General features: G+C 32.1%; 1 protein-coding gene across 6 annotated transcripts in view; it reads right to left on the bottom strand.

Moving 5' to 3' along the window:
- Nucleotides 1-5,942: 5,942 nt before the first annotated feature.
- Nucleotides 5,943-14,298, bottom strand: part of LOC102601515 (F-box/LRR-repeat protein At3g48880-like) — a 48,293-nt gene continuing 39,937 nt past the window's right edge. For 2 of the 6 annotated variants that reach the window (XM_006353263.2, XM_015311294.1), the window contains exon 3: nucleotides 5,943-6,653. In XM_006353263.2, the coding sequence (XP_006353325.1) occupies nucleotides 6,098-6,653 (556 nt within the window). In that variant the 3' untranslated portion in view covers nucleotides 5,943-6,097. The other 4 variants (XM_015311292.1, XM_006353259.2, XM_015311293.1 and 1 more) reach the window with 4 other exon arrangements.

Raw genomic sequence — 14,298 nt, 5'->3', positions numbered from 1 at the left:
CAATAAGATAAATGTTTCATCTTGGGCATTTTTGCTTTCAATAAGTAAATTATAAAGAAATTATAATGAAAACATATATAAGATCTTTAAAATTATTTATAAAAATAATATATTAAGTATGTATATTAATAAAATATATGTATATAATTCATCGGTTTGGTTCGGCTTTTTCGAATAAAACCATAACCAAACCAAATACTATCGGTTTTCAAAAATCTAAAACCAAACCAAATCAAACCCAAATAAAAATTTTATCGGTTTGGTTCGATTTTTCAATTTGGATCGATTTTTATCCAAACCGTGAACACCCCTAATCATAAACATAGAAGGCATTAAGTTATGTTTTCATAATATTACTTTTAAAGGACAATCAAATTTCAAAATTGAAAAATAATATTATGAGAAATAAAATTTAAATTTGAATTAAGATAAATAATATTTATCTATATCTAGCTAGCGTTGAATTCTATCTTGAACAATATCACTATTATAAGTCATTTAGCAAATTTAAGACTATTCACAATATATATAATAACATTAAATTAAGTTGAAAATTGCGATTTTAAAATATACTATAAGTTTTTAATTTTCAATTTTTAATTTTTAAAATTTGAATTCAAAGATAACTATCCATATATATATATATATATATTATTTTATTACAATAAATTAAATTGTGTACTAATAATGTAAATTTAATATTGCTCAAATACACAAGTTAATGATTTGTATTATTATATTGTTATTATAATAAATTAAATATATTATTAAGTGCATTATATATTTTATTAGTTATTTTTAATTATAAAATTATTACATTTTAAATCATCCGCGCAACGCGCGGGCACGTATACTAGTAGTTATTAAAAAATGAGAAGTCTTTATGATTAAATAAAGAAGATATATTTTAAAATAAATAACTTTGTCCATGAATTTAGTTAAAACAATAAATATTTTTTAAAACATACATTTTTCGAAACTTATAAATAATAAATAATAAATGAACGCAAATTTCATAATAAGTTATACCAACTGTCAATTTACTCTTTAAAGATGTATTTTATTTGCATTTTCGTTAATTATAATATTTTATCACATAGAAATGTCTCATTATTATTTTTGTTTATTTATTTATCCTCCCGCTTCAAAATTATCTTATATATAATTATATTTAAAAAATAATTTACAAGTTTATTTTATTTTTAATATAAATATATTTTAATATATATATATATGGTGTAAATGTTTAATGTCAAAATATAATAGATGTATCTGAAATTGAATTATATTACACGGTGTTTAGTGTAATTACCCCTCAAATAAAAACAAAGCAAAATACATATAAATCAAATATGTGGGGATCATTATGGGTAATCAGGAGATTTTAATGATATTATAGATAATTCTGAAAAGTCGAGAGGTAGAATAAGAGAGATTTCTTCTTTTCGAGATTTTAAAAGCTTTTCATGGGAAATAGAAACTATAGATTTAGGTTTCAATGGAAAACCGAGGACTTGGTGGTGCTTTAGAGAAAATGATGACATAATTCATGAGAGATTAGATAGAATCATAAGCTCGCCGGATTGGATATTAGAGTTCAGCCTCGTAAATATAATTAACATAGAAACAGAGGCTTCTGATCATAGTGCTTTGTTAATGAACACGGAGCCTACTTTTAGGGGAAAAAAGAGGCTATATTTTGATAAGCGTTGGAGTGAAAAGGAAGAGGTGAACATGACTATAACTCGATCAGAATAGCTCTGTTGAAGGGTTTAAACAATCCAAAATAACCTTTAAACTAAAGAATTGTCAAATCTCTTTATTAGCTTGGCTTCGAGGGGATAAGGAAAATTCTAAGAAAAAATTCAAGGGATTAAAAGTAGAATTGATGATCTGAAGAACGATCCTAGGAATTTTAATCTTAATAAATTAAGATTGCTTCGCAAGGAATTAGGACAGGCGTATAAGGATGAAGAAGCCTACTGAAAACAAAAATCTAGAGCTTTATGGCTTCAAGAAGGCAATAAAAACACTTCTTTTTTTCATATGAAAACGATTCAGAGGCGTAAGTGTAACAATATTAAGGGGCTTACTTTAGATGATGGACATTGGATTTTCGATCATAGTGATATTGTAATAGAAGTAGAAAGATTTTATAAAAATTTATTCACTACTTCTCAACCTACAAACTTTGATCACGTTCTTCATCTAGTTCATACCTTAGTAGATAATTCTGTTAATGATATGCTTACTAGAGGAGTAACAAATGAGGAAATTAAACAAGCTATTTTTTATATGCATCCGTTAAAAGCTTCAGGAGTAGACGGTATGATACCATTTTTCTTTCAAAAGTATTGGAATATTGTCTTTGTTGATGTTTGTGAAGCTGTAAAATGTTTTTTTTTTTAATTTAGGATATTTGCTACCTTCTTGGAACCAGACTCTTATAACTTTGATCCCTAAAGTGAAAAATCCTAGTGATGTTAGTCAATTTCGACCCATAAGTTTATGTTCTACAATGTACAAAATTATTGCTAAAATTATTGTCAAGAGACTTAAAGGTTACCTGCACAATATTATTTCTCTAAATCAATATGCTTTTATTGAAAAACGACAAATAGTTGATAATGTTGTTCTAGCTCATGAGTTCATCCATCTTCTTAAAAATAAAAGACGTGGAAAACAAAAATATATAGCCCTTAAGCTAGATATGGCTAAAGCTTATGATCGAGTTGAATGGGTTTATATTCAAAAACTACTTGTTAAAATAGGTTTTCATGAGACTTTTATTAATTGGATTATGCAATGCATCACTACGCCAACGTATAAATTTAATATTAATGAGGACATAGTGGGAGAAGTGAAACCTACTAGAGGATTAAGGCAAGGAGATCAACTTTCTCCATACCTCTTCCTGTTATGTGCGGAAGGTCTTTTCAGAATCTTAAATCAAGCGGACAAGGTTTAAGCTTAAGTAGAAGGGGGCCTACGATTAATCATTTATTTTTTGTTGATGACTCTTTTATCTTTTGTAATGCTAATATTCAGAACGCTCAAAAAATTTCTGAAATTTTAAAAATATATGAAAAGTGCTCGGGACAAAAGGTGAACTTCACTAAATCTGCTATTTTCTTTAGTAAAAATTGTTCTGATATTGAAAAAGATAATATTAGCGAAGTGTTAGTTCAACTACAAAGGAATAACTTAGGATTATATTTGGGGCTGCCTACGGTAGTTGGAAGAGCAAAGAAAAAAATGCTAGATTTTATTAAAGATAGGGTGAAATCCAAAATAAAAGGGTGGAAAAATAACTTCTTAAGTCCGGCAGAAAAAGAAGTGATGCTTAAATATGTTTTATCTGCTATTCCATCTTATGCATTATCCTGTTTTCAATTTCTGAATTCCTTAAGTAAAGAGATTACGACTATCTTATCTAATTTCTGGTGGAGGCATGTTAAGGATAAAAGGAAGATGCATTTTGAAAAATGGGAGACTCTATGTTCAACAAAGTCTAAAAGGGGCATAGACTTTAGAGAGTTAAAGTCTTTTGATCAAGCATTGTTGGCAAAGCTTGCTTGGCGAATTTTGACTCAAGAAGATTCATTACTTTTTAGAATCCTGAAGAGTAAATATTTTTCGCATACTTCTCTCCTTAAAGCCTCTTGTTCGTCTACTAGTACTTGGATTTGGAAAAGCATTATTTGGGGTAGAGATCTTTTACAAAAGGACATTAGATGGAGGGTAGGCTTTGGAGAAAGTATTAAAGTGTAGACAGACCCGTGGATTCCTAACTCTAGTGGATTTAAACCTAGTATGATGCATGCTCCAATAGATGTTGAGTTGAGAGTGAATGATCTTATAGAGGAAAGTACCCATACATGGAAATCGGATGATCTTCAGAATTGTTTTTGCCCAAATGATTTCCATACAATAGTCTCTATACCTATTTCAACCACAGGCTCATCAGATAAGATTATTTGGCACCATACCAAGTCTGGAAAGTATGAGGTTAAATTAGGATACCACTTAGCTAGGGAAATGATTAGATGTGAACAAATGAGTAATGAGAGAGCCCAATCTAGTAATCAGTCTTTCTCAAAAGAATTCTGGAACTTTTTATGGTCTATGAATATTAAAAATAAGTATAACCATTTTATTCGGAAATGTATTTTGAATGTATTACCGATTAACCACATGATTTCTAGGAGAACGAGGCATATGTGTGGAGTGTGTAAGGGTTGTGGACTTGAGAGTGAAACGATTGATCACATGTTGTTTAGGTGTCCTAGTGCTCAATTAGTTTGGAAAAGTTGCCCCATTATTGGCCTAGTTTAGAAAATACTGTGGATTTTGTTGGATGGTGGAATGATTTTTTTACTAATGCTAAAAAAAACACTGATTCTATTGAGCTTATAAAATTAAGTATTTCTATTATGTGGCAAATTTGGAAGGCTAGAAATTCGAAGAGTTTCAATGGAGAAATTTCTGATCCTAATGATATTGTTAACAAAGCTCTTTTTGATTTCCATGAATATGAAAGCAATTTGATTCCTCCATTTCCCCCTATAGTTATACATGCTTGTAATAATGATAGAAATATAACTATGGCACAAGATGGTATTGTTGTGTTTGTAGATGCTAGTGTACATAAGGAAAAGAAGATGACAAACATCATGCCTTTGGTACCCCAATTCAATATGTTGGGAAAGTCATCACTGCTGAAGCAATTGCAATTCGTACGACGCTGGACAATGCTAGAGAAAATGGGTGGACAAAGGTGCAAATCTTATCAGATGCAAAAAATGTGGTGGATATGGTACTACAAAGAACTATAATCTCATGGAAGATAGAGACTACTTGTGAAGACATTTGGAACCTTATGAAGTGCTTTGAAGTGGTCAATGTGACGCATATTCCAAGGTCTTGGAATTTAGTGGCACATAATTTAGCAAAATTTTCTATTGCGTTAGTACGCAAAGTTGTTTGGCTTTCTACTTTCCCTAAATGGATTGTAAGTGATGCTATCACATCTTTTAACTCTTTGAACCATTTTATGCATTAATATAAGTAGCGTGTTGATTGTTAAAAAAATTATTTGTAACTTATGATTGCTTTGTACTTTTAAACTCTTGATTTATCAACCTCTAGTTTGTTTTAATACACAAAGTAAAGAAGTTATCCAAAGTTCATCATCCAAAGTTCTACAAAAATTCATTTATTCACAAAGTATTTATTGTTATAAATCCATTGAATTGTGGATTGTCCATTTGATTTATTCAAAAATTAATTAAGTTCATGTATGTATACTTTCAAGGTGATAAGAACCTTTTTAGATAACTAGGTATCTACTAGTTTGGTTACCTTTGGGGGTGATATCTCAACACTATAAATAGAGATATCATTCACCACTTGAAAAACACACTTGAATAGAAGAAAAGTCCTCTTCTTCATCTTCATATCTTGTCTTCTTCTCTTTATATTATATTATTCAGAGCTTATATTTTATAACACGTCATCAACACAAATATGCTTTAAAAATTGTAATACTTTGCAAAAGAGTTGTAGCTGAAACACTTAGGAGAGCAAGAACAAGTTCTATTTATTTTTTCTCGTTACACATTTATATTTTCAAAAGTTCCTCTTATACTAATAATTTACTAAGCGTATTTTCTTAAAGCAGTGTTCCAAAATAGTATTTTCGAGGGGAAATTACTTTTTTTTTCAGCTTTTGAAGAACAACTTTGCTACTCCGGAAAAATACTTATTTTCCCAAACTTTTTGCAGAACCTCACTTTTTTTGTTTTGTTTGAGAAAAGCACGTACGATCTCACAAAAGCATGGTCCAACATGCTATAAAAATGCAATGCTTGACAATACATATGTAAATGGACAGAGAATGTACAGTGTGCTATGGAAACACAAAAACAAAAAGCATAAGATCATAGAAACACGAAAAACATGAAAACCACCCTGTCAAAGAGAATAGACTTAAAACACAGAAGTAGCGTTACAAGTTTTTATTGTATGTGTTTCATACACACAAGTTTACACATTACACTGCACCTTCAACTCATGAAGCAAAACATTCTTAAAGTTTTCAAATTGCAAGAGATTTCACCTCATCCACTTTCCAGAGGTCTTCATACTTGTACCACCTCATGAACCCTTCATCATTTCGAGTGCGCTGACACATGATGCATGAGTCACTCATGCAGGTTAGGAACTTGTCTAACCTAGATGCTTTTTCGAGAATGGATTCATCAAGCTCAGTCAGAATTTTCGTAGGTGCGGGTGGAGGAAGATCTTCAGTAATTATGCAATGCGATATGTTGAGCACTTTCAACTGTTTTAACCCCTCCAAGAGAATAACCAAAGCAGATTTAGATAACTCCGTGCACCTCACACTCAACACTTTCAAGTTTGGAAGAAATGATACTAGTGTAGACGCAAACAGAATATCACAAGGCCCCATAATTTTGAGCTCAGCAATTTTTTTGCAACTCCTTGCAATTTTCTTGATGACATAGGCAGGTTTTTCTAAACTAGGCATGGTCAGTGATTCAAGATCTTTCCATTTACGAAAAGCACGGCGTATTGCTGGCTTTTCTAGTTTTTCCCAAGCAGGCATAACAAGGCGTTTAAGCCGTGGACACCTGAAAAAGAGGAGATAATATCATGCTTGAATGTACTGCTCAAATTTGAGATATAACTTCATAAGTGAAAGTGAGTTGGAAAACAGGTTGTAAGTTGTTTCCAAATTTGAAATACAACTTCAAGTTGAATTTGAAATTTTCATGGCCAAACAACTGATTTTTCAAATAAATCGAAAAATTACTCCGGAAAAAAGTGAATATTTTCATGAACTCTGAAACGATGCTTGCTGTACGGTTTTTTGATTTAAGGTATAGTATTATAGAAAGATAAAAGTTTATCAGGGGAATACCTATTGGCAGTATAAGTCAACTGATTGTCGTCAACATACAAATTGTAATGGAAGATCAATGTTTCTATGTTTCCATGACTGAGGTTCATGCAAATCTTTAGGAGGCGGGTCAATTTTTCACGAGACGGAGTGTCCACAAATACATATGGCTCTGTTAAAATTCTGATGAAATTTGATTGCAACACCGACAAGTCCAGCGTTTTCCAGAGAAGTGGATCAGAACAAGCCAATTGCCATGCACGACAAACTTGAGGAACTGCATATATCAACTGGAAAAGGTCAAAGGACTGGAGTATCTTCACCAAGATATCATTATCAAGGTCCTCCCATCTCCTTACAGGAGAATCTCCTTTTTCCATAACAACAGCTTCAATCTCCTAAACTCCTGTAGAAACAAGAAAGGTTATTACTTCACTAGATCCATGAAGAATATTTGAATTTCTGACGTCAAATTGATGTTTCTGATTGTCATTTTGTGTTCTAGTGAATATACTCAGACCATGAAGAATAAAAAGTTAAGCCCTGCAATACGAAGAAACATAGAAGAGTGTACAAATACGTCTGAGGAAGGTGAAGAAACTAGGAAACTATAACCTGGAACTTAAGTTGGTTGTAGATAACGACAGAGAACTAAGTTCTTTCTGGCATAGCTGATGGAAGTATAACATTTTGGATAAAAATAATCACTACTGAAAGCAAAATCATACAAAAAAGGAGGAAGTAACATTGATTTGCACATAAAATTCCCTAAAGAGGAAAATTCAATGTCCTGAGCATTCTGATGGAAAAACTGAAGACTTGTTATATGTTTTGAAGGGCAAGACAAGTACAAAGAGAACTGGGGAATGGAACAAGTTTGTGCCGAAAAAGATGCATATAGTTTCCAGGAACCAAATAGAAGGGGATTTAAAAGCACAATACTTCATCCCTTCTATTTTACTTGAATAGGAACAAAAATAAATAAGTTAACATGATTTGTGCATTTAAGTAATTCCTAAAACTGGTCAAAGATAATAGCAATACAAGTACAAGTACAATAATAACAAGGGCTTCATCTCAAAATTTTGGAATAGATTGTATGGTCCCTTTGTAATCATTCCGCTCTATGTGGGTTCAAATTTTCAATACTACTTTACAACAACTTAAATGGAGTGATATGGACATTGAGCATTCATATAGCCAACCCCAACTGGTTTGGGATTGAGGTGTAGTTGTACTTTACAATAGCTATACTTCAAACCTAAACTAATTGAGATGTTATATGAACACTCAATATACATTCCGTTCCATTTGGAGCAGTTTCATTCCAATACTCAGATAATTATTAAGGGAGGTGTAGTTGCACTTTACAATAGCTATACTTCAAACCTAAACTAATTGAGGTCGGCTATATGAACACTCAATATACATTCCGTTCCATTTGGAGCAGTTTCATTCCAATACTCAAATAATTATTAAGGATACTCTATTACCAAAGGCTTTCTATATTTTCTACTGAAATACAAATCAGTAATGAACTAAAAAGACTCTTGGCAAACAACATACTTGTACAAGTGTAGCAACATAAAATAAACGTTAATCCTAACCATTGGAATTACCTATGGATCTTGTGCTTCATTTATATTTTGTATTAAGCTAATTTCACAAGAATCTCGAAATTGCAAGTCTTTTGGGATAACTTTTTTTTATGACAACTTTTGGGATAACTTTGCCCATGTGATTGTAATGTTTAGCTCGTCCGTTTGACCGTTTTAACACCTTCAACCATCAGTGCCAAACCTATACACCAGTGCAATTGAAATTCTAACGTAGACATTTCCAAACTATAATTCAGGACCTTCTTTCTTTTTATCTTCTACATGTGCTACTTTTGTACCTTGTCATAATGATCACTTATTTTATCTAGTTTTGTATGACCACGCACCATCACACCATTGGCATTTCTACAACACTCATTTTTTTGATACGCACTCAAGCCATACCCCATCATTAGTCTCACAACTATCTAACAAAACCTATCTTCCACTCTGGTATGAATCTCCTTATCGCATGACACTCCTCCATTTCAACTATAAGATTTTAATCTATGTGTTGCCTCTTCGTCTATCAGAATATCATTCCATTGACGTGGAAACTGAGCCTAGACATATTAATAGTCTGTGAACTCACTTTGATGATCTCAGATCTGAATAAAGAAGTGTTGTGGTGAATAAATGATCAATGTAATACTAGTTTATCCTCACGGTAAGGAATTTTTAAGAGAAATGATATCAAATACTTTGTAATTTCCCGAAATAAAGCATCATACAAATTGTGACAAATGGAGTATTGATAAAAAGTCCTGAACAACAGAACCAATGATAGTTGGTAGGGGGATCCGCATATGACTAAATTCTAAATTGAAAGCTAAACTAGCAAGTAAACATGATGGATCTTTTCAATCCACTTCTGACAAAAGCTGAAAAAAAAACAAGTAGTTAGAGAATGGAAAGGAAGAGAACTTGAATGAAATGGTACTTCACTGTGGTTCTTGTCTTCTTATCATAAACAAACTAGAGTTCTCACCATTCATCAAGTTTCTCAAATGAGTGAAGTATCAATTGAACTATAACAATCAATAATGGATGTTGATATTTTACTAAAATTACCCGCTCACAGACAAAATCTCTAACTCGCCCCTTCTGTTACAGCTCAAATCAATGTCAACCACAAAATTGTATTGAGTTTTTGATCAATGATATTAATTTGTCACACCTTTTTCCCAATACAACTGTACTTGGGTTTGAAGGGAAAGGATTGGTAATTTTTTTAAGCATACAGAAGAAAATATATAGAGGTTGTTCCACAGCGTAAACAGCATTGTGAGCACTAAAGACTGCCTTTCTGAAATGGCCCCTGGGGCTTTGGTCTAGTGGTAAGAGCAGATCACGTATTGTGTGGGTCAAGAGCACATCAGGGGTTAGAAGCATGTTGCAAACAAAACCCTGGTAGTTAAGGGAGGAAGGGCAGAGGATATGGTTCATTATCCACCGGATTTCGATCTGTGTGCCATAGGCCCTCGGGAATTTTTCAGTTGTCAGAAAAGAAAAAATCATTTTCAAATGGGTTCAATCAGATAATCACAAGCTTATGTGTCAACAAGGGTCTTTGAATATAGGTTTTTGATGTAGGCCAAGAGAGGAGATCTCAGGTCTATAATGGACAGCAAAGATGCAGCATATCTGGCACTGATTTTGTGCTGGTATATAGCTGAATTCAGAAACAAATCCCTAGGGACAGAAAGCCTCTAGAGGAGACAAAAGATCAGCAATAAATTAAATCATCAAGAAGGAAACAAGTAAACAAGCAAACAGAAGGTTCGCTGTTTGCCTGGTGATGAATATGAGGCCTACAACAATCTCTCTCAAACTACTAATCATCTATCTATGCCCTACGAAGCTGATAGGTGAGATGCCCCAAAATCCAAATTTCTTTTTGAGAAAAGAAAAAGATGGAATAATCAAAGCACCATTTGCATTTAACCTATGTAGGTCAAAAAATGATGTTATAATTTTTTTGGATAACGATGAGAATACTGTAAAAGCATCAAAAGAACCTACGTTCTTGATTGGAGAACTCCAACTGCATCGTTAGTTAACAAAATGAAAATTCAGTAAATCAAAACCAACCTCGACAATGATTTAAACGTTAATAACAAGAAAATACGCATTTTATCATACCACACTAATAATAGAAATGCAGGACACCACGACATGCAAATTCAGATCTGTACGGGCAAAACTCAAATAGCCAGAAAAAGGAAAAAAAAGTTCCACCACACTAATAATAGAAATGCAGGACACCACGACATGCAAATTCAGACAACCTTGAATTCAGATCTGTATGGGCAAAACTCAAATAGACAGAAAAAGGGAAAAAAAGTTCCACAAGGTGTACACAGAATTCCTTTAACACCCACAACAACTTTTGGAATCAAGATCCAACATGAGTAAAAAAATAAATCCGAAAAACAACCATAAAGAATGTAAGAAGAAAAAAAGACAAGAGAGATTTAGGACATGCCTTTAGATTGTTGCTTCACTTCAGCAGTTCAGTGTGTGCGAAAAAAATTGGGTGAAAATTGTGGGTTGATAGTGTAGCTTTGATGAGGAATGAGATTCGGATATGAGGAAATGACCATAAAAAACCCCACACATTGGCAGGTGTCCGCTGTTAAACTGTAATAGTAATAAAGAGTACCAACAACTCCCCACTGCCAAATGGAAGTGTCATCCTATCGGGGAGATGTTCACACCTGTAACTTGATTCTGGTCAACAGTCTTTAACTTTTTTCCTTTTTTGCTTAGGAGATACATCCTACCTGTATTTTTGATAAATGACAAAAAGAAATATCTAAGTGAGATTTTCTTTTGAGTTAATACCTCTAAACTCCCTAAACTATTCACATTTTATCCATTTAACACTTGAATTATGGGGTACTGTGGTTAACCCCTGAACTATAGACCAGGTGATATGGAGAGTGACAGTCAAAAAGCGCATTCATGTTGACCTAGTACACTCTGTGAGGTCCGGCATTTTCTCCGATTCACCTCGTTTAGTGCATTTCCATTACTTGAATGGAAGCTTATGCAAATTGATTACTTACCTTAATTTTCTTTCTAAAAATCAAAGTTAATATTGGCTGGTAAATTCTACCCAATAGAGAATTATATTTCATATTTCTCTTATTTCAGAGAGGATTTTAGTAACGATCGACGCCCTCATCTTTGAAAGACTTAAGAGACGTTGATTCTCTAAATTACTTGACTTTCATATTCTTCCAACTAATCACTCTTGTAATTCTCATATTAAACAATCTGTAATCCTTTTAAGAGTCTAATCAGTAAAGTGGCCAACTAAATAATTGATAATGTTTAAGTCGTAGGGCTCACAAGTCTATGAATTCCAAGAACACGAGACTCTTACTGTTATTTATTATACACACTAAAGTAACATCGAAAGATTATGTGGTACTTGTCATTAAAAAAAAAAGAAGAATCTATAGATTTTTTATTTTGAAGCTAATCTTTTACCTTGCATGTTCAAGTCATTCACCTTGTCTTTTAGTTCCCAGTAAAAATGATATAAATGGAAATCAATCAGCTACGTCTTTAAATGAGATTAGAAAAAGTAGTGATAAAAATAATTATAATGAACATGCATTCATAATCAGAAAGAGATTTAGACGTTTGAAATATGTCTATCGCATTATTTTGAAACACTTCATATCATCTAGTTTGATATTTACGTCAAGATTAAGTAATCCAAATGAAATTTACACAAATCTAATGATGTGTCTACAAGTATTTGTACTATTTGCATTAACGAAAGAAAAAGAGAAAAAGAACAATAAATCTCTCAGATGGTATTTCAAGAGTTCTTATGAGCATTTAAATTTGATAATGAAAACATATAATACATACGTGAGAAATAGGATTTCTTCTTCTTTTTTAGAAAAGAAGATAAATGAGCTATATGAGAGTTTTTAAAGTCATACTTTGTACGAAAAGGGTAAAAAATGTCCTAACGTATTGGAATGGAGAAAAGGCTCAAAATGACCCTATTTCTTTCACATGGAACACTAATGTCCCTATTCTTTGAAAAAGTGGTGAACACATAGTGAATTTTAACAGAGACTAAATTTCATATGCTTTTCACGCGTTTCTGACCCTAAGTTCTAACCTTCATTCTTCTCTTCCCTCTTTACTAAGACACATGCAGGCAAACATATACACATAGAACTAAAGATATATGTTAGTCTTGTTTGTAACTTCTTCTGTTCACTTTCCATAAATTGTTGGCTTCCTCCAAATGAACTGCTTGTGAAAATTATGGATCTTCAACTAGATCAATCTTAGTGAATTTCTCGAAGGGCTACACCTGTGTAGGAAGGTAAAATTGTTTAAATTGCCTAGAGAATTTTTGACAATATTATGTTTCGACAGTCCTATCACTTTAAGATGTTTAATAGTGTCTTCCTAGTCTTCCCTAGCAAATATTAGTTTCTCACCCACAATTACTTCCAAGTTAATAACTTAGTATGTTCATTATACCAGCAAGGCTTGCTAGCTGTTGTTGACTAATAGAGATTCAATCGATTAGGTGATAGTTAGTACAAGTCAAAAGCTGTAAATTGAGTTAGCTGAGATAAAATCTCCACGCATGACTAATTTAGCAGAAAATTAAATATTCTACGATCAGTAACTCTCTTTTTTTCTTTTCTCTACCAAAAGTTCCCCAACTTTCACATTAAGCTTAGAACTTTCCACAACAAAAATCTAAGAATTCAAATTCAAAGCTTCACATAGAAAGTACTAAATAAGATGAAAATTACCTTGTAAAGAAAACCTACCCAGAACACATAATAGCTCAGAACAGTATGAAAATTACCTACTCTGTGAAATATGATAGATCTGACCCTTGATTGCCATCTTCTTTGAATCAACCTGCTTCAATTCCTCTTCATAAATCTGTCCAAGATGAACTGGAGGTGGCAGAGGTTGGATCTGTTCCTTGAAATCTCTATTGGTGAGCATGATATGGTGAACCAAAACACTACGAGACAGCATAGTGTAAAAGAATTTGGCGGAGAGAGACCTGTGATAGAATCTACAGCAATACTTCTACTTCGAGAAGATGAAGAAGAGGAGACCACAATATAGCTTTCTCCAACAATTGAATGAAATTGAAAATTAATCTACACTAGAATAATATATTACCTTGAATTTTTTTTATAGACTCGGACATGTGATTTTATTTACATGAAATCAAATTACTGTTGAACAGTTGAAGTGCAATTTTATTTCATGATTTTAGAATCATGTCATGAAATATCAAATTAGCCACTTTTTTTGAGAATTTCATTTCATAATTTCACATTTATCTATATAAAAATTGGCCCATAAATTTATATTTGTAAAAAAAAAGTTCATCATTTTATATTTACATAATTTTTGCGAAAATATTAAAGGAGGATGAAATATTCACAAAATATAAACATGGTGATATATTTACTAATGATATTGATTGATACACAACTCAAAGTAAAAAATAGTATACTTCAACTCATGTTCAATTTTTACCTTCTTATGAATTAAAGTTTTTCAATTGTTTGTAGTTTGCATCACCTTAATTCTTTAAGGAGTTTAGATATGAAACTCACAAAACTTCCATAAAAGAATAATAACATGTTTAGTTGAGTTTTTAAAAATCAGCTTAATAAGAAAAACATTTTTTTCAAGTGTTCCTTTTCTTTAAAAAAAAGATTACTTCTACTGAATAACAATGTGTTCGATAAATTAATTTTAAAAGCTCTT

Source organism: Solanum tuberosum, unplaced genomic scaffold, assembly GCF_000226075.1.
Source record: "Solanum tuberosum cultivar DM 1-3 516 R44 unplaced genomic scaffold, SolTub_3.0 scf00154, whole genome shotgun sequence".
Lineage (NCBI taxonomy): Eukaryota > Viridiplantae > Streptophyta > Magnoliopsida > Solanales > Solanaceae > Solanum > Solanum tuberosum.
Note: the sequence above shows the minus strand (reverse complement) of the source record. Positions and strands in the feature narration are given on the sequence as shown.